The sequence below is a fragment of the Hemiscyllium ocellatum genome, chromosome 5 (assembly GCF_020745735.1).
Source record: "Hemiscyllium ocellatum isolate sHemOce1 chromosome 5, sHemOce1.pat.X.cur, whole genome shotgun sequence".
NCBI lineage: Eukaryota > Metazoa > Chordata > Chondrichthyes > Orectolobiformes > Hemiscylliidae > Hemiscyllium > Hemiscyllium ocellatum.
Window position 1 is genome coordinate 40,085,851 of NC_083405.1, and position 25,756 is coordinate 40,111,606.

A 25,756-nucleotide genomic window follows, 5' to 3' on the forward strand; every position below is an offset into this window, starting at 1 on the left:
AACAGTTAATATTCCAAGTCCAATGCCCCTCCTTGACTGGCCTTCCTGTTAATTGTTTTCTCTCCATGGAAGCTGCCAGACTGAGTTACTCCCAGGAGTTTGTTTTTACCTGTTGATGAGAATAGATCAAGAAAGCAATTTGATTCCTGAGAAGTTGTGCACATGATGCAAATGGAGATTTTGAGTAGCAGGGCTTGACTTCTCATTTGCTACCCTAGTGAGGTGTGACATGGACTTTGAACACATTCTAGGTTTATCTTTTGACTTCTGTTCTAATGAGAACAGCCCCAACTTCTCTCTCTTTTTTCTGTGTGTGCGTGTGTCTTTGTCTCTCATCCTCTCATCTGTGCCATTGTCTATTTCCGTACTCACTGGCATACTATGTAATGTGTTTTAAATCATTTCCTTGCTCCTTAAAATGTGCCTTCAACATTTCATCCCTCTTTCTGCCCACATCACCAATAGCCTCCATTTCATAACATCCTTGTCTTCTAACCCTCTGCATCAATGTACTTTCCTGGAATTACATCTGCAGTAGTAGGAATGCGTGTCTGAGTCAATTTAACTATGTTTACTCAAGAACATGATCAGTGCTGTACAAACCCAGGAATGATACAAGGTGTATTGCAGGCCTATTGTTCTTTTGTTATCTAGGATTTCCAATGTTCTTGAGCTGATGATTCATACTGGTATTCTACAGTTTCAAATTTTACTCACTGAAATAGTTGTGGTTTGGGTTTTATTCTTTAACTACTTTTAAAGCTTATTTTAAACCCATTTAATATGGAGTGAGGAGGTCTGTTCTATGGGAACTGGCTCAAACTCTGAATGTGGAAGACACTGTTGGAGTCATCTATCTTCAGAAGAGGAAAATTACCATTAATAAGCTGAATTGAGGACCTAAACATAACTAAATTCACAAAGCAGGAAACATGACAAAAATATATTATGTATCTCTCCTCTTCTACTTCTCTTTCTATCTTTTTCATTCTTCTATCAGCATTTGCACACTTCCTCCATTGTCTGTATCCTACCTTACCACTGTTCTTTGTAGTAGTAGTATTCTTGAATTTCCTGATTTGTTTGAAAACAATTTAACCTGTTTTTTCAATTAGAGGACAAGGAATTAAATGGCAGTTAGTGTTGGGTGGGACTGCTTACTTAATGCATGAGAACCTGGACAGCATTGAGTCAGGACATCAACTATGTTAGAGGGAGGGGTGAGCTGGGGAGATGGGTTGGAAGTGGTTGGTTAGTTATGGGAAAGGGATTCTTCCTAAAGGTTTCTTGGGTTGCTTTCCAAAGTGCCCTAATCCTGCACTGGATAGTATTAGTGCTGATAGACCTTATTTAAACCCATTGTTATGCTCAACATTGTCCTCAGTTCCAAAATATACCAAAGTCTGAGGTATATAAAAAAATAAGTTGAAATGAGGGTGGAAGGAAGCACTGTTATCTAAGACCTGCAACTCGAAGCAGTGTGATTGCATTTTTGTAATTCTTAATCAATACTTTGCATTTTAATTAGAGCTTGAATGTGTGGTGCTGGAAAAGCACACCAGGCCAGGCAGCATCCGAGGAACAGGAGCATTGACATTTTGGGCATCAGCCCTTCATCAGGAATGAGGCTTGTTGGCAGCGGGGGCTGAGAGATAAATGGGAGGGGGGTGGGGCTGCGGGGGAAGGTGGCTGGAAGTGATAGGTCAGAGGGGAAGGAAGGAAGACGGATAGGTAGGACCAGTCAAGGGAGTGGTGCCAAGTTGAATGCTTGGGACTGGGATAAGGTGGGGGGAGGGGAAAATGAGGAGATTGAGGAAATCTACATTGATCCTGTGTGGATGCAGGGTCCCAAGGTGAAAGATGAGGCGTTCTTCCTCCAGGCGTCGGGTGTAAGGGTTGCCGATGGAGGAGGCGCATGGCTTGTAGGTCCTTGGTGAAGTGAGAAGTGGAGTTAAAATGTTCTGCCACGGGGTGGTGGGATTGGTTGGTGTGGGTGTCCCAGAGATGTTCTCTGCAACAATCTGCAAATTGGCATCCTGTCTCCCCGACGTAGCGGAGACCATATCGGGTGCAATGGATACAGTAGATAATGTGCGTGGAAGTACTGCTAAATTTCTGTCAGATGTGGAAAGATCCTTTGGGGCCTTGGATGGAGGCGTGGGTGCAGGTTTTACACTTCCTGCAGTAGCTGGGGAAGGTCCCAGGGGTGGAGGTTTGGCTGGTGGAGGGTGCGTGGATCTGACAATGGAGTCACAGAGGGAATGGTCTTCACGGAACGCAGATAGAGTTTGGGAGGGAAATATATCCCAAGTGGAGGAATCTGTTTGCAGATGGCAGAAGTGGCAGAGGATGATTTGATGTACGCAGAGGTTGGAGTGGAAGGTGGGGATCAGGAGGATTCTGTCCCTGTTGCAATTAAAGGTGTGGGGTTCAAGGGCGGAGAAGTGGGAAATGGAGGGAGTGCACTTGAGGGCATCATTGCCCACATGCAAGGGGAAATTTGTGGCCTTTGAGGAAGGAGGCCATCTGGGATGTTCTGTGGTGGAATTGATGCTCCTCCTGAGTAAATGCAGTGGAGGTGGAGGAATTGGAAATAGGGATGGCATTTTTACTGGCGGTAGGATGGGATGAGGTGTAGTTCAGGTAACTGTAGAGTCGGTGGGTTTGTAGTAAATGTTCGGCAACCAAATAGACACGGACAATTACTACAAACCCACTGACTCCCTCAGTGACTGGACTACACCTCCCACCCTACGTCCTGTAAAAAAAAAAAAAATCATCTTATCCCAACCCCAAGCCTCCAACTTGGCACCACTCCCTTGACTGGTCCTACTTGTTGATCTTCCTTCCTACCCTCCCCTCTAACCTATCACTTCCACCTGCACCCTCATCTACCAATCACATTTCCAGTTACATTCTTCCCCCTCCCATCTGTCTTTCAGTCCCCCTGGCCCACAAGTCTCCATTCTGATGTATGGTTGATGCCCAAAACACCGATTTTCCTGCTCCTCGGATGCGGCCTGACCTGCTAGGCTTTTCCAGTACCACAATCTCGACTTTAATCTCCAGCATCTGCAGTCCTCACTTTTCTTTCATTTTAAATGGGGCTGTTTGGGAAATTTCCTTTTTCCTGCAGTTCTTTCAATCACTAGTTGTGGTGTGCATTTTTCTGAGCATTTTATATCCTCTGTATTCTCCATACACTTATTTGACTCCTTCAATTCAGTTTATTTCTCATTAATGGTCATTAATCCAGAAGCAATTTAAGTGGTGATAAATTGTTTTGGGTTTTAGTTTATTTGTAATTGCTAATTTGTCTCCATATACAGCAATGTTGTCATCATTAAGCATCTTAGATGCCAGGAAAAATTAAAACTATATGTAGAGATTTTACCAAGTTCTAGCAACCTTGTTCTTAATGGTGGTCTGTTTGAATGGAATTGAAATGAAACCAGAATTATTAGATATGGCCACATCCTGTTGTAACTCTACAAGCTGTCAAAAGCTCCTACTCTTGAAATATTCACAACAGGCTTTTAATTTCTTGTGAAATGGATTCCATTTTCAAATACTTGTGATTTTAAAACTCACTTTTCTTTTTACTTTTGAATTCAGACACTGCCTGAGACCTCTATATCCAGCTATGCTTCAAGTTTAAAAGGCAAGAGTATCCTGGTTTCAGAATTATACACAGTCATCTGTGAGCCACATTGTGAGGTAGGAATTAAAAAGAAAAATTATGATGTCGCTCGCTTTGGATGCAACTCTGCTTGATTCCTCAGATATCTAGGACAATATGCTGTGGATTTCCTGCCATACTCCATGTTCTTTCCAACTCCTTTTAAGATTTTACATAACCAGACCTTTTGGTCAGGCTTGTAGTCCCCATTCTTATTACCTCTTTTGGCGTGCCATTCATTGTTACTTATGTGTGTCTGAAGTGGCTTTGGATGTCTTTATTACATTTAACCTGCATTTATATTGTAACTTTATGTAGGGCAACATCCTCACTTTTGAATTCTGGTTACAAACTGAGGTCTCTTTGGATGTCCCTCTCTTCTCTTGTCTCTATTTTTGTCATGTCAAATACAGGTGATCTCTGTTACTCCCTCCTTTACTGTATGATTCTGTTGGTCCTAATTCTGCAGTATCTGTGCGTCTTGTTTTCTCTGTGCATTTTGGCTTTGGCTCAGATACAAAGGCCAATGCTTAGACCCTTTTGCATCTTTCTGTCCTGATTCCTGTTGTTTATTTTCTTTGGGCAACCTTTCTTTCACTCCACTGAATTGCCTGAACCCATCATTTTATTTCTCCACCTTCCTGCTGTGTTTCTAACTAGACCTTATTCTTAATTTGCATGCTATCCCGTGGCGATATGATATCATTGCATGCTGCTGAGTCCACTATCCCTTGACCCCAGTCTCTGTTGTCAGACTGTCCTGTATCCTGTCACTTAGTCATAGAGATGTACAGCGTGGAAACAGTCTTCAGTCCAATTCAGCCATGCTGCCCAGATATCTGAAATTAATCTAGTCCCATTTGCCAGCATTTGGCCCATATCCCTTTTTAAACCCTTCCGATTCATATATTAATCTCTATGCCTTTTAAATGTTGTAATTGTACCAGCTCCTCCACTTCCTTTTGGCAGCTCATTCCATGCAGTCACCATCCTCTGCATGAAAAGGTTGCCACTTAGGTCCTTTTTTAAATTTTTCCCTTGTCACCTTAAACCTATGTCCTCTAATTTTCAACTAACCCGCCCAGGGAAAAGACTTTGGTCTATTTACCCTATATGCCCCTCCTGGTTTTATAAACCTTTAAGGTCACCCCTCAGCTTCCAATGCTCCAGGGAAAATAGCCTCAGTCTATTCAACCTCTCCCTTTGACTCAATACATCCAACCCTGGCAACATCCTTCAATCTTATCTGAATGTTTTCAAGTTTAGCAACATCTTTCCTGTAGAAGGGAGATCAGAATTACACACAATATCAAAAAGTGACCTAACCAATGTCCTGTACAGCCACAACATGACCTCCCAACTCCTGTACTCAATACTCTGACCAATAAAGGAAAGCATACCCAATGCCGCCTTCACTATCCTATCTACCTGCAACTCCACTTTCAAGGAACTATAAACCTGCACATCAAGGTCTCCTTGTTCAGCAACACTCCCCAGGACCTTACCATTAAGTGTATAAGTCCTGCCCCGATTTACCTTTCCAAAATGCAGCACCTCACATTTATCTAAATTTAAACTCCCATCTGCCACTCCTCAGCCCATTGCCCATCTCACCAAGATCCCATTGTAATTTGAGGTAACCTCTTTTGTTGTCCACTACACCTCCAATTTTGGTGTAATCTGCAAAAATACTAACCATTTCTTTTATGTTTACATCCAAATCATTTATATAAATGAAGAAAAACAGTGGACCCAGCATTGATCTTTGGGACACCAGACTGAAAGGCAACACATCAGCACCATCCTCTCTCTTCTACCTTCTGTATCCAAATGGCTAGTTCTTCCTGTAATCCATGTTATCTAACCTTGCTAACCAGCCTCCCATGAGGAACCTTGTTGAATGCCTTACTGAAGTCCATATAGATCACATCCACTGCTCTGCCTTCCTCAATCCTCTTCATTACTTCTTCAAAAAATCTCAATCAGGTTAGTGAGACATTATGTCCCATGCACACAGGCATATTGACTATCCTTAATCAGTCCTTGCCTTTCCAAATATATGGAAATTCTTTCCCTCAGGATTCCCTCAACAACTTGTCCACTGAGGGCAGGCTCACTGGTCTATAGTTCCCTAGCTTTTCCTTACCACTTTCTTAAATAGTGGCACCATGTTGGCCAACTTCCAGTCTTCCAGCACTTCACCTGTGAATTTGTGATTCAAATATATTAGCAAGGTGCCCAGCAATCGCTTCCACAGAGTTATAGGGTACACTTTATTTACGTTTTATGCATTTTAAGACATTCAGCACCACCACCTCTGTAATGTGGACATTTTTCAAGATATCACTATCCATTTCCCTTGTACTATATTTTCCATATCCTTCTCCACAGTAACACTGATGCTAAATACTTGTTTAGTATCTCCCCCATCTTCTGTGGTTCCACACATCGGCTGCCTTGCTCATCTTTGAGGGGCCCTATTCTCTCACTAATTACCCTTTTGTCCTTACAAATACATTAACTAGGGAGAAAATAGGGCACCTCAAAGATCTTTTTGAACATTAGGAACACAAATTAGGAAATGTTTCTTTGCTACTAAGTCTGTCCATTCCCTTGCCATTATCTTGGGTTGAACCAGACTTGTGATATTTTGGTCCCTTTTATCCTCTTGTCTCCACACTGAAGGCTTTCACCCTCAATATTGGCCTTCAGTCTTGCCACATCTGATCTGTCATACCTATGCAAATGCATGTAAATCCTGCTCCTCAAGATTCTCTCCAACAGCTTGCCCACCATTGACGTTTGCTGTTTCTCAAACTCTGCTGCTCTGATATTTCCCTGGTTGGTCTTGTCCTCCATATTCTGTAAACCTTAGCTAATCTGAGACTCCCGTGTTATACTTCATTCCCCTCAATTCAGTTATCCTTGTTTTTTGACTCAATCCCTCAGTGCCTACATTTTAAAAATTGCCTTCACCTTACATGCCTTCATTTGAGATTGTCCTTAATACTTATTTCTTTGACTTTGGTCATTTCTCATAACTTTATCTTAATTTTTATCTGAAATGCTTTGGTGTTTTCTTCTAGTTTTAACATCCTGTATCAATGCACATTGTTGGTTTATTGTAACTGGAATGGTTCAGGATTATTCATTATTATTGTCCTAAAGTTGACTATAATTTCATGACCTAGCATGTTTCTCATCTACCATTTAAAAGTAGATGACCTTTTCAATGTGGTGTGCAATAGAGCATGTAGGCTGGGACAGGACACATTGCAATGAGTTGCCATCCTTGAGGCGATAGCACAGTATTACATTTGAAATACTGGAAGCAGCATACACAGGAGAGCTAAACAATGCCATTGCCAATGGATCAGATCAAAGCTCTGCAAGTCTGTCACATTAAGTTGTAAATTATGGTGGACGATTAAATACGAATGGGAGAAGACTCTAGTGCACATCAGAACAAATTATTTCTAACTCCTTTGCCTCCGCCGCATCTGTTCCCAGGAGGACCAATTCCACCACAGAACACACCAGATGGCAGCCTCCTTTTAAAGACTGCAATTTCTCCTCCCAAGTGGTGGTTGATGCCCTCCAGTACATCTCATACACTCCCTGCACTTCTGCCCTCGAACCTCACCCCCTCTAACTTCAACAAGGACAGAACCCGCTGGTCCTCACCAATCTCTGTACACATTGCATCATTTTCTGCCACCTACAAATGGACCCTACCACCAGAGAGATTTCCCTCCTTACCCCTATCCGCTTTCCATAAAGACCATTCCCTCCATGACTGTTTTGTCAGGTTCCCGCCCCCCAACAACCCACCCTCCCCTGCCACTGCAGGAATTGCCAAACCTGCACCCACCCCTCCCCCCTCACCTCCGTCCAACGCCCCAAAGGAGCCTCCCGCATCCATCAAAGTTTCACCTGCACTTCCACAGGTCATTTACTGTATCCGTTGTTCCCAATGCAGTCTCCTCTACATCAGGGAGACAGGATGCCTACTTGCAGAGCACTTTAGAGAACATCTTTGGGACACTCTCACCAATCAACCCCACTGCCCCGTGGTGGAACACTTCAACTCCCCTTCCAACTCTGCCAAGAACATGCAAGTTCTGGGCCTCCTCCATCGCCACTCCCTAACCACCCGACACCTGTAGGAAGAATGCCTCATCTTTCCCCTAGGACCCTCCTACCCCATGACATCAATGTGGGTTTCAACAATTTTCTCATTTCCCTCTCCCTACCTTTATCCCAATTCCAACCTGCCAGCTCAGCACCGCCCTCATGACCTGTCCCACCTGTCCATCTTCCTTCCCACCTATCTGCTCCACCCTCCCCTCCGACCTATCACCATTACCCCCACTTCTAACTATCACACTCCTCAGCTACCTTCCCCCTCAGCCTCACCCCTTCCCACTTATCTCTGCACCCCCGAGGCTCCCAACCTCATTCCTTGATGAAGGGCTATTGCCCAAAACGTCAATTTTTTTTTCTTCTCCTCGGATGCTGCCTGACCTGCTGTGCTTTTCCAGCACCGTACATTGGTGATCTGTTTTTGCTGCCTGCTAAGGTCCTCCATATTATAAATACTGGTCTTCAGCTATTTTGGTTCTTTCCAGGCATCATTTGACTGTGTCTGGCTTGTGTAAGATTGACCATGACAACGTCAGAAGTGGAAATGTTGATTGATTATTGCACCGTGTTCAGTGCTAGTCTTCACTACCCAATCACTGGAGCAGTCTCTCTCCATATGCAGTTAGCCCTGGAAAGTGAGGCTTGAACTGAAAAGTTACAAAAAAAAAGCCACAAATAACAGGCCGTGACCATCTCCCTTTCGTCTGCTTAGGCATTACCATTGCAGAACTTCGACTCACTGATATTCTGGGACTTTAGAATAGATTATGTTCTTTAGAATAGATTACTTAGTGTGGAAACAGGCCCTTCGGCCCAACCAGTCCACACCAATCCTCTGAACAGCAACCCATCCAGACCCATTCCCTTCATTTTTATCCCTTCACCTAACACTACGGGCAATTTAACATGGCCAATGCACCTAATCTGCACATTGTTTGACTCTGGGAGGAAACCAGCACACCCGGAGGAAACCCATGCAGACACTGGGAGAATGTGCAAACTTCACACAGCCAGTTGCCTGAGACGGGAATTGAACCTGGGTCTCTGGCGCTGTGAGGCAGCAGTGCTAACCACTGTGCCACCAGGCTGCCCATGCTGCCCGACTTAATTGAGCGGAAGCGCTGCTAGATAAGTGATATAATAATGTGCTTAAAAACGCCAGTCACAGGCTGTGAACTTGGTAACTCCTTAACACCTGCTTTTCCATCTACAAGGCACATGCCAGGAATGTGATACTTGCCTGGATGAGTGTTCAAAGTTCAACACCATTCCAGTCTGATTTGGCATCCCAACCTAGCAAATGTCGCATAGAGGTAGCAGTCTATACCGTGGACTAACTGTATTGCAGCAACTTGCCAAAATTACTATGACATTACCTTCTAAGCCTAAGATCTCCAATACCTAATAAGCTGTGTACCTACACGAGATGGACTGTTGCATTTAAGAAGGGACTTGCCCATTCCCAGTTGCCCTCAAGAAGGTGGTAGCAAATATTAGACATGCTAAATCTGTGCTTGTCATGAAAGAATATAAAGAAAATGGAACAACAACACATTTCTAGGGCTGATGGCATCAGGTGTTTACTTCTGAGATACCAAGTCCCACGTAAGTATATGGCACCTAAACCATCAAGGTGAAATGAAATAGGATGTGATGACAAAGATAACCTCCCCCTAAAAAAAAATATGGATTGTGGATGTGGCTCTATCCACTTAAGGTACTTGAGTGCTTCCTTTTAAAGGGATAAATATTATGAAGAAATATTAGTCCAATATGTTGCTTTTGGCATCTAAGTAAGTTTAATCTACATTTGGTCTGGTTAGCCTTGTTATGTTTCTAAAGCATTGGAACTTCTAAATATGAGAATGCTCTGCTCTGTTCTTGTGAGAAAAGTGACCAAAGTAGAACATGTCATTGTACTAAATTTGTAAGTAACCCTTCCTGAGAACACACCAATTGCTTTACAATAATGGAACTTTCAGGATCAAACTTTAGCTGTTTACCAAAGTTGAAGGATGCAAGGATTCTGAAATATATAGGGGGCTATCGTAGTTGGGTTTTTAAAATTATTGTGCTCCATTGATTTCATGATTTATGTCCTCAAGTTTGACACTTTCTAGAAACTCTCATTTCTTATTTTAACTTATTTTGACTTTAGTTGTTGGAGCCAGTTTGCCACCAATTGTTCGAATTTTATCGCAGTGCTGAGGTTGAACTGAAAAGATTCACATTACAGTATCTTCCTGAACTTGTATGGAGCTACCTTTCAGTGATAACAAGGGATATGCACAGTAGTGGCTGCATTGAGGCACTCCTCTTGGGCATCTACAATTTGGTATGTAGTAATGAATGTTTTGCCGTAATACATAATTGGCAATGAAACTTATTTTAAGATATCCAAGCAAGGCATAGACATTTAGACAGTCATTCGTATTCTGTGCAATGTGGCACTTCTTAAAAACAAAGTAGTTTGATTTCTGAATTCCTTAAAGCTGAATGTTCACTATCTAAATTTGCTGCAATCCAAACTCAGAAGTAAATGATATTTAGGCACAAGTTAATTGCCATTCAAGGAAGCCTACCACTTTTGTTTTTTTTTTGAGGAAGGCAGCAACAAATCATCCAAGTGACTATGTTAACTTGAATGTGGCTTTAACTAAAAGTTGATCTTCACTCAGGACATTACTGAATCAAAATCGTTGATCTTTTCAAGGAGAGAATTGTGGGCAACAGTTAATTGACAGAAAATCATGGGTGTGCACATTCAGCTCTATAAGTATTTATAAAATCAACTTTGGTTTAAACAATTAAATAACTTCATTTGTGAACTTGTGTACAGTATTTCAATAGTTAGTGATGGCTCATTGTTTTCTTCACCGACCCGGCGAAATAAGCCAGCATTTAATGGCTTTGTTAACGAAATTTGTTGTTTACTGTTCTTGGAATAAAATTGCAGTTTCTGTTGTGCAGGTTTAATGATGTTTATAGCATTATTGGCATTTATTTAAAATAAATTCATGGTACTTAAGTGAATGGACAAATTGTTCATAGCTTCATGAAAACAGTTGATTGCCATGAGTTTCAAGAATTACTGCATTCTGCATTGTTGAAATGAATTACATTCATTGCAGAAAATATGTAATAGGCAAAATGTGATAGCAATCTTAAATTAAACAAAGTGATAGAAATGGGGGAAAACGTGCCCAGAGGAATGGAACAAATTTGAGTTGTTCCTGTGGAGAGCTGACACGTACTGTCAGGACTAAATGGCCACCTTCTGTGCTTTAACTATGCTTTAATTCTATGAAATTCTCAGCAGGTGTAGCTGCATGTGTGAGAAGATGAACAGCATTGACATTTCAATTTGATGACCTTTTATCAGAATCTGAGTTGGAGAGCTCCTGTTTTTAATCCTGAAATGAATAGTTTACTGTCTTGTTTACCAAACCAAATTATTGCTGCAAATGTGTTGCTGGTCAAAGCACAGCAGGTTAGGCAGCATCTCAGGAATAGAGAATTCGACGTTTCGAGCATAAGCCCTTCAATTGCCTAAATCAGGATTGAAGCTGAGATTTGTTTTCCAGGAAATTGCAGATAAGGATGGGTGTAGCAAAGTGCAGACTTTTACAATCCCATCTCTTTCAAAACCTTCTGTGTATCATGAGGTAGGATATTTATTTTAATGTATTCTTTATACATTTTGGTAAATTGCATGCATTTTACTACCTTTTTAAGATATTGGGCACTTCTTACTGAAACAGCATGGCGAAAGCGATTTTAATTTTAAAGTTGGAAATGTTTTTGGCATCTAAACTCAGCTGTTTATTTTAAGTAAATTGATTTGTAAAGCAGAGCTAAATTTAAACTATCTTTAATGTATTATTTTGCAATACAAATATGCTTGTGCTGCATAAATAAGTGCTGTTAAGCTACCGACCACTTATTATAACTTTGTAAAATAGGGGAGCTATTTGAATAAATTTACCTTCAAACCTACTGGCAAAGAGCATAAAAATTAATCAGCAGAGTGTCAACTTGGAGTGTTATAATTTATTCCCCTTTCTGCCCAAAGGGACAAACGTCACTTAACTTACTCATCCTGAATGCTAACCACCAAATTCTGGTGATAAATATAAGAATGATATGATAAACATATATGTTGCAATGGGGTTGGAGTGAAGTGACTGGGGATAATGGCACCCAAAGTATTCTTTGATATTTGCAGATGAGGCTTAATATCAATATTGTATTTTCCTTGGGCCTGTCCATTCTAATGCAAAAATGACCACAAAATCTATAAAATATGAGCATGCAATGTTAGCTCTGAGTCCGTTTACCACTTAAGCTGAACTGTTCTTTATGGCCCACAAACTATTTTTATATTAAAGCTGTAAAAATGTTCTTGACAGTGTTCTTCAATCCTCACGTTAATATAACATCTTAAGACTACACATTTATAAGACGAGAAGTAGGCTCTTCAGCCCATTGAGACTGCTCTGCTGATCAGTGGCTGATCTAATAATTTTCAACTCCACTTTTGTGCCCTATCCCCATAACCCTTGATTCAAAAAGAATTGTCCATCTCAGCCTTGAATACAGTAGACTTAATCATGTCACCTTGACAACCCTCTAGTAAATAGTTCCACAAATTTGCTACTGTCTGAGCGAGAAGAATTTCTCATTTTTCCTAAAATGAATGATCCTTTACTTTGAGATTTTGACATCTGCTCTGAGATTCTTCCACCAGAGGGAACACACTCTGCAGCTACCCTGTCAAGCCCCTCTCCCAGTAATCGTTGTATGTTTCAATAAGTTCTCCCCTTCTCTGAAACTCCAACTGCTACAAGCCCAAACTACTCCAAATGGTACCTTTAACTGCTATCTCACAACTTGTTTCAAAAATAAGAATTATAATCAATATACTGGATTGGGGTGAAGAAATTACAGAAAATGAATGATTATGAAACTGCTCACTTCATCTGGAAAATAGAAAGAGATTAAATTAAATAGTTTGAGCATTCTAAAAACTTCATCTCAATGCAGGAACTTAATGGTTTATAATTCTGATTTTTGCAAAAAGCTTCGAGATACCATTGGTGAAAGGTTATTCTAGCATCAAGTCCCAGAGTAATACAACTGGTTTGTTTTCCTTCCTGAAACATTGTGATTCGCAGCTTATTGACTGGGCTCAAATGATTTTCTTACCATTTCTTTCAATACTAGTTTTGTAACAATATGCTATGATGCCCTGTTCATTTTTTTTGTACAAAATGTTATTCAAAATATATTTTCATGTCCATATTTTTGTTATACTTTAGAAGTTAACATTTTTCAAATGGTCCTTTAGCCTTCTAGTTTTGGTTCTATGGCACTTACAGAAGGCGCTTTATCTCGACATGGCTTGACAAAAGTTGTACATAGTGGACCTTATTGTCAAAGGGAAACATTTACAGCTCAAAACAGGTCAGATATCAACTGTTCTGTAGATGTTTGAATTTATGTAATATGGTTATAAACTAATAGTCAATGTGTGTACTTTTAAAATTCAGTTATGAAGATTGAACTATACTTTCATACGAAATTTCACATAGCTAAAAGAATATTAGATAGTAAATGCTTTGTCTTATTGCAGACTACATATTGGTTTCTCATAGATCCAATCTTGAAGGGTGCCCACTAATTATAATTCATGTAATAGTCAAACGGCATATTTCTCCTCAAAACAAACACCTAGCTGAGAATCTGTGTTTATGAAGTCATTGCGCAGCAAATTAAATCAACTGGTAACTTCACTTATTAGCTCAACAATGACCCATTGTCTCAATTATTTGAAATAGTCATGGTAAATAGAAATTTATTAAACAGTTAGCTAAATTGCTGATGGGTGTACCAAATGATCTCATTTATAATCCAGTTAACTTTGAATATTGATTCAGCATCAATGTCACAGCTAAGGTGTAGGATTTTAGTCTGTTTTATCACTGTCTATTTATCCTGTAAATGATAGACAAATAGTTTAAGCTTGAAATTTGAATTAATTAAATGAATGTTAGTTAAATTAATCGCTGGTATGGTTACAAATCTGACCTTGTTTTTACCCTTATCTTGAAGTACTGAAATGCTGTTTTGAAGATTGTGGGGGGAAGAATTGTGAAATATTTGAACAATTGTGTGACACAAAGTAAATTGGTGTTTTATTGTTTTGGGGAAAAATTTGGGTAGAGAAAATTATAAAATTTGTACTTCTCATTTATGCTTTCTGATGCCCTTTTTAAAAGATTAAATTAATTTTCCTTATTAAACAGGTTTGAAGTATTGACATTCCTATTTCTCTGTTACAACGCATCTATAATCTACATGCCTTCTCAGTCGCTGCGCTCTCTTTGCCATACATGCTCCAGGTGAGATTCAGATGACTCCTAACTCATCAAAGCACGATGAGGAATACTATATTTTAAATAAGGTTTTCTTAAGAATTAACAAATGCATTTTTGGATTGGTCCGTCCTGGTGGTTCTAAACAGTTATTTCAAACCACCAAAACAGATGGGTTTGGGTCAGAAGTTAAGATCTGAAGCAGCAGTCCATACTGACACTTTGAATTTAACATAGACAGCTGGCCAGCTTATTGTAAGGAGGCACGTTGGTCACTTAAAATCTTTTTAAGGAAGGTACATGCTTTCATTTTAGGTGTTTCTATTTTTAATTACTGAGGATGGGTTTTCTTGGGGCCAGAGAAACCTGACAAAAGAAAAGGCTGGCTCCATCAGTTAAATGCCCTTTACAAAGCTGTTGGTTTGTAGGCCAGGAGTGTGAGTTCTTGACCCGTTATTCTTGACTAATCAAGCACCTACCTATCTTTGTCTTAAGTACACGCAATGACTTGATCTCCACAGCCTTCTGTAGCAATGAGTTCCACAGATTAACCACCCTCTGACTGAAGAAATTCCTCCTCATCTCAGTTCTGAAGGGTCATTCCTTCACTCTGAGGCTGTGCCTTCAGGTCCTAGTCTCTCCTAGTGGAAACATCTTCTCCACTTCCATTCTATGCACACCTCTCAGTATTCTGTAAGTTTCAGTGAGATCTTCCCTTTGCCCTTCTACACTCCATTCAGTATAAACCCTGAGTCCTCAACTGCTCCTCATGGCAAACCATTCATCCCCAGGAACACTATTGCAAGCCTCCACTGGATCCTCTCAAAGGCGAGTAAGCTAAATTATGGATTTGAGGCTACAATCAGAGCAGCTGTGATCATATTATATGGTGGAGCATGTTCAAGGGGCCAAATACTCCTGCTCTCAGCACCTTTACCATTGTGTCCCACAGCTATTGCTGATCTAATTCTCAGAACACACATAGGGCCTAATGCTGCTGACCAGAGTCTGATCAGACATCCCTGCTGTTATATTCTAGCCCCTTCAAAATGATTGCTAACATTGCAAATTCCTTCCTAACTGCTAACTGAACCTGTATGCTATCACTAAGTCCCTTTCTACTTCTGAAGCTTCTTCCCCCCCATTTGCAAACTAGTCTCCACCTCCTATTCTTATTGTGAAAGTGCATAATCTCACAATTTTTTTTCCCTCCTACTTCAGATTCCTGCCACCATCTAGGTGAGAAGATTCCTTCTCAAATCCTTTCTCACCCTTCTGCCTTTTACCTTAAAAGTATACTTCCTTGCTATTGACCCTTTAACTCAGGAGAAAGACCTGCTTCTATCAAGCTGTCCTTGCCTATCAGGACCCCGTTTTGGCAACCTTTGCTCTAAAGCAAACAACCCGACTGCATCCAGCCTGTCTTTGCAGCTAAACTGTTCCATCCCAGGAGACGTCTTGTTGAATCTCCTGTGTACCCCTTCCAATACACTCTCATTTCCTATCATGTGACCAGAACTGCAAACCACACTCCAGCTGTGGCCTAACCAAAGTTCTGTACAGATCCAACATAACCTCTTATAATCTGTGCCATGAATGAGAAAAAGCAAGTGTCCTGTATGCTGCCTTTATAACTACCTATTAGCATGTCCTGCCACTGTCAGAGATCTATGGATAAGATCCCTTCCTAGTGCTCTGCCATTGTGAACTATTCTTGCATTTGATGATCTTGATATTGGATATTTCTGTCCTGCATCTGGCTGACTATATCAATGGGGAAAGTTAAAACTGTCAAGTTCACTTGCCCTATATGTGTTCTGAGAATTAGATCTGCAACAGCTGTGGGACACAATGGTAAAGGTGCTGAGAGCAGGAGTATTTGGCCCTTTGAACATGCTCCACCATATAATATGATCACAGCTGCTCTGATTGTAGCCTCAAATCCATAATTTAGCTTACTCGCAATCACCTTTCATTCTGCTGGCTCAGAGAATCTATCCTTTTCTGTTCAAATCTCTTTGAAATGTTTAAGGTGGAGGTGGATAGATTCTTTGAGCTCAAAGAATCTATCCACCTCCACCTTAAACATTTCAGAGATTTGAACAGAAAAGGATAGATTCTCTGAGCCAGCAGGATGAAAGGTGATTGCGAGTAAGCTGGAATATGGATTCGAGATGTATCAAAAATCTACATATGACCCTTGAAATTTTTCCTAATGTCAAATGGGTGACCCACTATTTTTTTTTAAGCTGCGGCTCCAAGTTCTATATTGTCCTATGAGAGGATGTACAATGATACATCGACCCTGTCCTATCCAAATTGCCTTTTTAGTCAAGTTAATCTTCTAAACTCCAGTAGAAATAAGGAGAAAGTGAGGGCTGCAGATGCTGGAGATCAGACTCAAGAATGTGGTGCTGGACCTGCTGTGCTTTTTCAGCATCACACTCTCCATTCCAGTAGATGTAAGCCTAGCTTATCCAACCTTTCTTCAAGACAATCTGTACATATCGGATATTAGTCTAGTCAACCTTCTCTGAACTGCTTCCAGTATTTACATCCTCATTTAAATAACGTAACCAAAGTTGTACACAGTGTGGCCGAGGCCTCGGTGTGCTGTATAACTAAGTATAATTTCTCCCCTTGTGTATTCAATTGCCCTCTCAATTAATGATAATATTAGCTTGCCTAATTACTTGCTGAAGACTTGTGCAAGTACAGCAGTTTCACATGCTCAGATACAGAGTTCCCTCTGCATCTCAGACTACAGAACTCTTATTTCTTTCTACTAAGACACAAATTCTCATTTTTCCTGCGTTATACTCTTTGTTAATCTTGATTCATTCATTTAAACCATCTCTATCCCTTTTGTTGCCTCATGTCCCTTCCAGAATTTGCTTTTCTACTTATCTTTGTGACATCTGCAATTTTGGCAACAATCCCTTCAGTTGTAACAAGTCATGTACCACAAAGGATTAGTATTGGGCTTCTAACTTTTACAACTCGCCTATCTGAAAGGCCCATGTATGCTTATGCTTTCCCATTAACCAGTCATGCTGTTTCTATATCATGATCCTTTATTTTCCACAGTAATCTTTTTAATGTGGCATCTTATTAAATGCCTTTGGTAAAAAGTACAGAACATCCACCATTGTCCCATGAGAGGAAGTGTTCTTTCCTCAGCAACAAGCCATTTGGCTCATCAAGTCTGCATGACCCACCCTATCCCTATAACCCATGGCCAATCCATCTAACCTACACATCTTTGGACAGTAGGAGGAAACCAGAGCAATCCGATGAAGCCCACACAGACAGTGAGAATGGATAGTCCACATAGACAGTCACTTGAGGCTATAGTTGAACTTGCATCCCTGGCAATGTGAGGCAGCAGTGCTAACCACTGAGTCACCAAGCTGACTGTTTCCCATCCCAGAGTACATTACTACTTCAGACAATTTCAATATATTTGGTTAAGCCTTTTTCCCTATTTGTAAAGCTACTCATTTGTTACTGTTAAAGCTGCAACTATTCAGTCTTTATTGAAATATAGTGATTCCCGAGATTCTGGACAATTCCCAGCAGATTAAAAAGTGGTAAACATAGCACTTCTATTGAGAAAGGTGAGAAATGGCAAGTAGGAATCTACAAGTCAGTTAGCCTAAATTCAAATCCTAATGCAAATGTTGGAACGTAACTTTTAAGGAACTAATAGTAGGACGTTTTAAAAATTGTAATACAGTCGGGCAGATTCAGCATAGTTTGTGTTCATGTGTGGTAAATCTGGCATTCTTTTGAGAATGTCACGAGCAGAATGATAAAGATGTAGATTTGGAGTTCCAAAAGGCACTTGTAAAGGTTACTGGAAGTCATTGCCTTGTAATAGATCTGTCTTAAACTGTTGGAATAAATGCCATAGAAGTTTAGAATCCTTACTATGCAAAAAGAGGCAATTTGGCCCATCAAATCTGCCCATACTCTCTGAACAGCACCCCATCCAGACTCCTGTAACCCCATAAGATTTTTTTTGTGGCAAAATCCTACACATGTATGGACACTATGGGCAATTTAGCATGGCCAACCCAACTAACCTGCATAGCTTTTGGACTGGAGGAAACAAGAACACCCAGAGTAAATTGGGTGAATGCGTAAGCCCCACATAGTCACCCAAGACTGGATCGAACCCATGTTCCTGGGGCTATAAGGGAGCAGTGATAACCACTGAGTCACTGTGCTGCCCATTTTCTCACTTTGTGGTTGGTGAACTGTAATGGAGTATTGTAGAGATCCATCCTGTGGCTTCAACTGTTTATGATCTGCATTGTTGTTATGGATCAGACCAAATACCCTCAATGTTTCGAGGAGACAGCCTTTTCCCAAGATTTTACCTAATTAAAGGCAAGTGTAGGTGCTGTGTTCCGAATTTGATTGGTCACATTATTAGGCTTTATTCTCACAACGCACAAAAAAGGCAACCTTAACTCCATTGAAATATTTTACAAAACGATATGTTAATTTCGAGATGTAAACTGTTCTGATAAAGCAGCATCCCTTAAACACACCCTTGACATGGCAAATTAGCAAAATCATTTCAATCTCATGCTGTCTTCTCACTTGAGCAGCAGAGAAGAACTCAAACCTTTAGCTGGAGGGGGAGAGAGAGCTGTATCTCGCACCTTCAATTCCAGAAACTCACTTCTAGAACCGAAAACAAAAACTAATGCCCTGGATCTGTGGGAGCCTGACTTCAGCCACTTACATTTCTTAATTTTAAAACAATCTATTTACAGCGGAACTTCAATTATCCGAATAGGATGGGTGGGCACTATTTTGTTCAGATAATTGATTGAGTTAATTGATTCAATGCCTTTCCTCTGGCACTCAGTTTTCTGTTAAGTCCGCTCCCTGTTCAGGTGATGAGGCGACAGCACACCTGTCTATCATTCCCCCCCACCCTCCAACTCTCTCCAAAACCACCCACCCCCATCCAACTCTGCTCCCCCTGCCCGAACCCCCCAACCCCATCCACCACTGTCCCCGCTCAACCCCATCCAACATGGCCCCTCGCCCCGTCCCTATCCTCTGCACCCCAACCCCATCCAGCATCGTCCCTGTCCCCGGGGCAGCCAAACTTGACACTAACAATAAAACTGCTGCTGCCTTTTGAGGGGTGAGTCTCCAAAAAGCGCGCGCGCACATAGACCCACACACAACCTTTTACTGCACCGTTTTGACAGGTTCCACCTTTGCTGTGTACAGGACAATGTTGGAGAGATTATCTGGGGAAGGGGAGTTTAGGGTACACCTCTGTGTAGGACTCCAGGGTACGTGTGTGGGGAGAGAGTGGGCGGGAGGTCTGCCATTTGGAGACAGTGCCTGAGCTCCCAGTCCAGGACTGTCCTCTGCAGCATTTCAGTAAGCAGAGTTCAGTTTTCATCACTGTAAACAAAAGACGTGATCAGTGTTGGAAGCACCTCTTTGTAATGTTTTTATCGGGACCTCGAGATCTCCTTTGGATAATCTAATATTCGGATAATTGATATTCAGATAATCGAGGTTCCTCTGTATTCTGCTTTCCAAGGAACAGACACCTCAGCATCTGAAAACACCCCACATCAAAAAGAATAGGACAGAGCAAATGCATCTTAAAGCTGCATATTTTCACAGTTGACTTGGATTAACTGTGATATGGTTGATTTGAGTATGAGCAAAAATTTGTCAAATTGAGTATATGTGGAGAACGGAGGTAATCTGCTGCACAGGAAGAATAGAAAACTTCTTTGAAAAAGGAGAGACTGCAGGAGAAGGGGATTTGAGTGTACTTTTACATGGGCCATGTAACATTAGCTTGCAGTAATACAGAAGGTCAAGTGAATGTTGACCTTAATGCAGGTAGAAATCTTACTACAACTATGCAAGGCACAGGTTTGACTGCATCTGGAGTCTATTCTATATATTCTTGTTCATTAGCAAAGTGGTTGCCAACAAGGAGCACTGACAAAGGAATAACTGTTCACTAACATTCATGGCCATCTGGCTGCTGACATCATTGGACCCTTGATTCAAACATGGATAAGCAAGCTGCGCTCTCGAGATAAGTGAGTCCATGTCCCTGACATCAAGGCAGCATTTGATCAAGTATGACATTGAGGATTCCTAGCAGAACTGAGATTAGTGGAGTTGGGTGTTGGTGAATCTCTCTGCTGTTTAGATTTGTATCTAGTACAAAAGAAGGGTGTTCAGTGGTCATATCACCTCCAGTCCCGGACATCACTGCTGGAGTTCCTTGGTTTTGTTCTAGATGTAGTAATTTTTGGCTGCTTTGTCAGTGACGTTTCCTTCGTTGAACGTCAATACTTTTTGATGTAGAATGATCAGAAAACATTTCGAGCACCATCTGTGACTCCTTCAATCCTGAAGATGCGCTTGAGTCTATATGCTCTAAGCTTGGACTGAAGTGCTAAGTGATGTTTGTGCTTCACAATTACCAGAAAATGCTTGTCTCCAGCCAAAGAATCCAGTTGTCTTCCCTTGATGTTTACTGTTGTTAGCTTCACCTGAATCCAAACCCCCCCGCCGCGCCCCCCCCCCCACCAAAAACCTCCTGCGATTATCATTGACCAGAAACTGAACTGGATTGTTCATAAAAATACTGTGGCTGCAAGAAGAGGTCAGAAACAAGGAATCCTGTAATGAGTGACTCCCCTCCAAAGCCTGGCAACTATATACAAGGCACAGGTTAGGAATGTGATGGAATATTAGGGCAGGTCATGACATTTAGTGGTAATGTCACTGATCTAAGAATCCAGCATCCTAGGCTATTGTTCTGCGGACAGGGTTCAACTACTCTTCTGGCAGTTAATGAAATTTGAATGTAGCAAAGAGGCAGGGAAGAAAGGCTAGTCTGGTGGCAAGTCTGTAACAGCTTCAAATGTCAGAAAACATTGTCTGGTTCAGTCATGCCTAATAAGACAGGATCTGCCATCCCTGGCCTGATCTGGTCTACATGAGACTTCAGACCAACAGGAATCTGGTTGACTGTGAACTCTTTAGAATGGGCAATAAATGCTGGCCTAGCCAGCAACACCTGTGTTCATGAATCTTTTATTTAATTCTCCACTTGCCTTGATGGGTGCAGCTCCAGTAGCACTAACTCTGCAAGTTTGACACTATCCAGGACAAAGCAGTCTACTTGGTTGATATTCAACCTCCCCTTCAACTATGACTTCCTTCACCATCAGAGCACGGTGGCAGCAATATGTGTGCCCTCTAAAGGGTACACGGCAGTAATCAGCAAGCATACGAGAATACCACCTACAGGTTCTCCCATATTGCACAGCATTCTGCCTTTCCTTCATTGTTTCTTGGAACTCTGTCCTTTAACGGTGTCATGAATGTCGCTGCACCCCAAAGCCTGCAGGGGGTTTAAGAAGGTAGCTCATCAACCTCTCCAGAATACAGTAACCACTGAGAATTTCCCATTAACCTCTGTTTTCTAGGGACTATATGTGTCATGCCTAGTGAAATAATATCTTGAGCTTAAGGTCCAGCATTAGGTTGGTTTGTATCTGGATGAAGACTGTGATAAATAACCTCAACCCTGAAGAGCTATGTGACGCATTCTGTTGAATGTGCTGAAAAGTAGTTAATTACCATATGCAGTTTCTGACTTCAGAGCTTTCATTTAGTTACACATTTTAATCCTGTTGAGTTGCATGGTGTCATAATATGATGGTTAGTTACACTGAACTAGAGTTGATAATTTCACTAATACATGACTACAGTGACAGTGATTGATCCACCTAATTAGTACAAATGCAATAGTCAGACAAATTATAAATTTTCAACACATTACTGAATTGAAGTTGCATATTTTGAGACTAAAATTGTCACCAAGAATTTGAGACAGCCAAGGTTTTTTTCTTACTCAAACTGATAGTACAGTGAATTATGTGGGGTTTATTTTTGTACCATTGTCATTACTGCTTTATCCACAACTTCCAAGCTGCACAGATTGCATTTTTAAATACTCTGAACACCCATGTCCCAGTGACTATTAATACTTTGTTTCATTTAATTTTGGTCATTTAACTAGCATTTCTATTGAGGAGGAGGATAGGAGATTTTAAAAGTTGCATTGTAAATTTCTGGATCTTTAACCTTTTAAATGTTTTTAATTCTATGTGCAATTTGACTTTCAGGATCTGCATTAGTGGATTTCCCAGGAGATTGCAGAAGGAATACACTGATGTTGATAGCAGGATACCTGTCTCTGCTGAATTTATGGTGCACATGTTAACAGCTATTTATTATGCTATGTAAGTATAAATATACATTTAATATTTTGTGCCAAGAGTTGTGCTGGAAAAGCACAGCATGTCATGCAGCATCCGAGGAACAGGGTAATTGGCGTTTCGGGCAGGAACCCTTCATCAGGAATGATATTTTGAGTTGCTTCATTGGCTATTTCAGTCAATATATGAAAAGCTCTCATTGTTGAACAGTTGACTACATAGTGGAGAAACATGTAAAACACCAACAGAACCAACCACAACACTGTTCCAGAGATGGACAACTTTGCACACCATTACTAGTTTATTCTTCACTGCAAACAGACAGAGCTCATGGGCTTTCATTCAGAATTTAAGTATGAAGGTCTACTGAAAGTGTTTTCCAATTGAATAATTTTCAGTGCAATCTCTCTTTTCTAAATGTACAAATTATTATACTACTGTATAGCTAAGCATAACAGCTGCTTTGACATGGTATGCATTTTTAACTTTTTCTCCAGGTATAATGGAGAATGGGACTTGGCTTGCAAAGCACTGGATGATCTATTGTATCGAGCACAGTTGGAGATGTTTGCAGAACCCTTACTAGTGAGTAGTCATCTGACCCTTCAACTTAGAGTGGTATGATGTAACTGTTATAGGAAGGGTTCTTTTTTGAAAGACAGGAATTTGTTACTAGTTTTTGGACTTGATGAATACTCTGAAGTATTATAAATCCTTATTTCCCATGAGTTTCTTTCATTATAAGATTGAAAAGGGAGGTGAGGCATCTCAACTGTAAAATCTTGTTCTTTGAATATGTATGGCCTTTCGTCCCTTTCAAGAAATGGGTCATAAATATTCTAAAGTCAGTCTAGTGCCCAGCCATTTGTCCTTCCACATTCGCCATACAATAATTTAAGCTAAATGATCACTTATCTTGTACCATGAGTTTTTCATGTATTCTTCACTGAAGCAATGGTATTTAAAATAATTGTTTTAAATGTGAAGTGCTTTGAAAGTCTGAAGAGGTGTGTTGAAGTAGAATGATCAATTAGCTTGAATTAATGTCAAACGTGGGTAAGAGCACTTCTATTTCATTATTTTGAGTGGACTGCCAAATAAAATTGAACCAGAACTTTTGAGATCTTTCCGGTCAAATGTTCATTAGACTTGAGGCCCCATTTTTAAGCAAAACCAAATTGATTAAATTTTTCAACGTGATAAAGCTAGGAAATCCCTTTTCTTACTGTTCTTTAATTTAAACAAAGGCTTACAGATATTTGATTATAATTTATCTTGCAGACTGAATCTCTAGGTTTATATCAAGATGACATTTTTATTGTACAATGATGGTGAATTGCAATGTTGAGGTTCCGATTTTCTTTAGGTAACTTGCTTGCCAAGCTCACTGTTACTTTCTTCATTTGCAACAGATGATTAAATTGTCTTGGAAAGCAAGATTCTCTTAGGAATCCAAAAGTCCACAGTTCACAAAATCAAAACTGTCACTATAGGCTATATAAGTATCACTTAAACTTATTGTCACTTTCTAGTTTCCCTGAGATGGTCATAGTGTGCCACTCTCTTTGAAGCAAATTGAGACAGCTGGTTTAAGTCCATTCAGCTGGTATTTTGTCCAGGTTGCTATAAGAGTGGAGTCATGTACAAGTTAAAACTGGTAAGGTGCAATCAAGCACCAGTTTTTCACAGGTCAAAGCATTTCGCAACACTTTTATAGTGTTTGTTTGACTTAGGTTGTCATCTGCTGTTTTGAAAACTGTGCATTTCTGGTTGCTCTCTTTGCCATGATACTTGACCTGACTTTGACTAATTATGACTCTTTGAAAATATGAAGCAAAAAAAAGAAACTAAATGTGTGCACAATTTTAACTGTTTGACCAAATATTTTTCATACACAATTGATTAGAGCAGCTTCTGTGAACTGAACTAACAATCTAAAAATGTATTAATATCTTGGTCATATCTCATTTAACTTGGTGTCCAGTATCTTCCAAATCTGGCTTGAAACAATGTTGTATAGTTGCACAAATAAATAATTATTATATTTACGCTTCATAACATCTTAGATTTTATATGCCTCAAAGCATTTCCATGATCAATTCATTATAGGAAAATAATTCCTTTTCAAGTTGAAAGATCAGTTATTGAAACTGAAGAATTGTGGGCCAAACCCAAATGAGAAGCCTTCATCATGAATTGGCCAAGGATTTGAAACATTTTGTCAATTTGAGAGTGAGTGAAGGATTGACCTTTTTTATGCTATGATAAGGAGGAATTTCTTCAGCTAGAGGGTGGCAAATCTGTGGAATTCATTGCCGCAGAGGGCTGTGGAAGCCAAGTCATTGAGTGCATTTAAGACAGAAATATGGCAGCCAGTCTCAGGGCAGGGCCAGAGTTGAAATGTTTTTTTCAAATTGTTTTCTGGGGTGAAGAGTTTGCGTGCTGATGCACAGCATGAAGACTTGAAAGCTTCCTGTCTAACCTCCTCACCATCTTTTGGAAACCCAAAGAGTAAAAAAGCTGAGGTAGAAGCAATGCTACTTGTCCTTCAGTGAACTGGAAAATGTGACACTGATCTGTATCTCCAGAAAAACAACCAAGGAGTCAGCATCTATGCCTGTGAAGCAATGCATTTTGAAAACTATTTGAGTAAAGTCCAGTTTTTGTTTTTGTTTGTTTTTTTCTCTTTTTATCTCTATTAACTGTTTGTCTTTTGAGTGCTGAAAAGAAATATTGGTTTTAAAGCATAGACGTTAATTAGTTCACCTTGTTAATTTTTCTCAAAGCTATTGTATATTAAGTCCAAGAGACAAAACCAGTGTCTAAAATTAATTAGTCACAAAGTCTGTTTAGGAACCGTTTAAAGAAACTATTTGGGGTCTTGGGTTCTAATTTTACTGTTTTGTGAAAACAGGTAAAAAGGCTGGTTTGGTTCATTGCGTGTCTCCGTGTCATAAAACAAACCAGTAGGAAAAATTATTTTGGACATTTTAGCTTAATTGGCTCAAACTTGGATGAATAAAAACGTATGCCTGTCTAAAAAGTTACACTTGGAGAGTACTTTTACTAAACATTTCTTTGCCATGATACTTGACCTGCCTTTGACTAATTATGACTAAATTTCTTTGAAAGATGCATTGAGAGCTTCAATTATTTGAGAATGCCCATTTTGATAAGGATTACATTAACATTTAAGATCCTCTGTTTTGGTTTTCTAGAAATGCAGAAGAAGATGACTTTTTATTAGATACATTCATTGCAGGAATGATAAA

The 25,756-nt window shown here is 40.2% G+C and overlaps 1 protein-coding gene across 5 annotated transcripts in view; it reads left to right on the forward strand.

The window, feature by feature from the left end:
* The window catches only part of hycc1 (hyccin PI4KA lipid kinase complex subunit 1), a 75,496-nt gene that overhangs the window by 26,743 nt on the left and 22,997 nt on the right, over nt 1-25,756 (forward strand). For all 5 annotated transcript variants that reach the window (XM_060824700.1, XM_060824702.1, XM_060824703.1 and 2 more), the window contains 7 exons: nt 3,616-3,717; nt 9,981-10,157; nt 11,407-11,487; nt 13,170-13,285; nt 14,128-14,223; nt 22,392-22,508; nt 22,982-23,069. In XM_060824700.1, the coding sequence (XP_060680683.1) occupies nt 3,616-3,717; nt 9,981-10,157; nt 11,407-11,487; nt 13,170-13,285; nt 14,128-14,223; nt 22,392-22,508; nt 22,982-23,069 (777 nt within the window). The remainder of the gene's footprint in view (nt 1-3,615; nt 3,718-9,980; nt 10,158-11,406; nt 11,488-13,169; nt 13,286-14,127; nt 14,224-22,391; nt 22,509-22,981; nt 23,070-25,756) is intronic.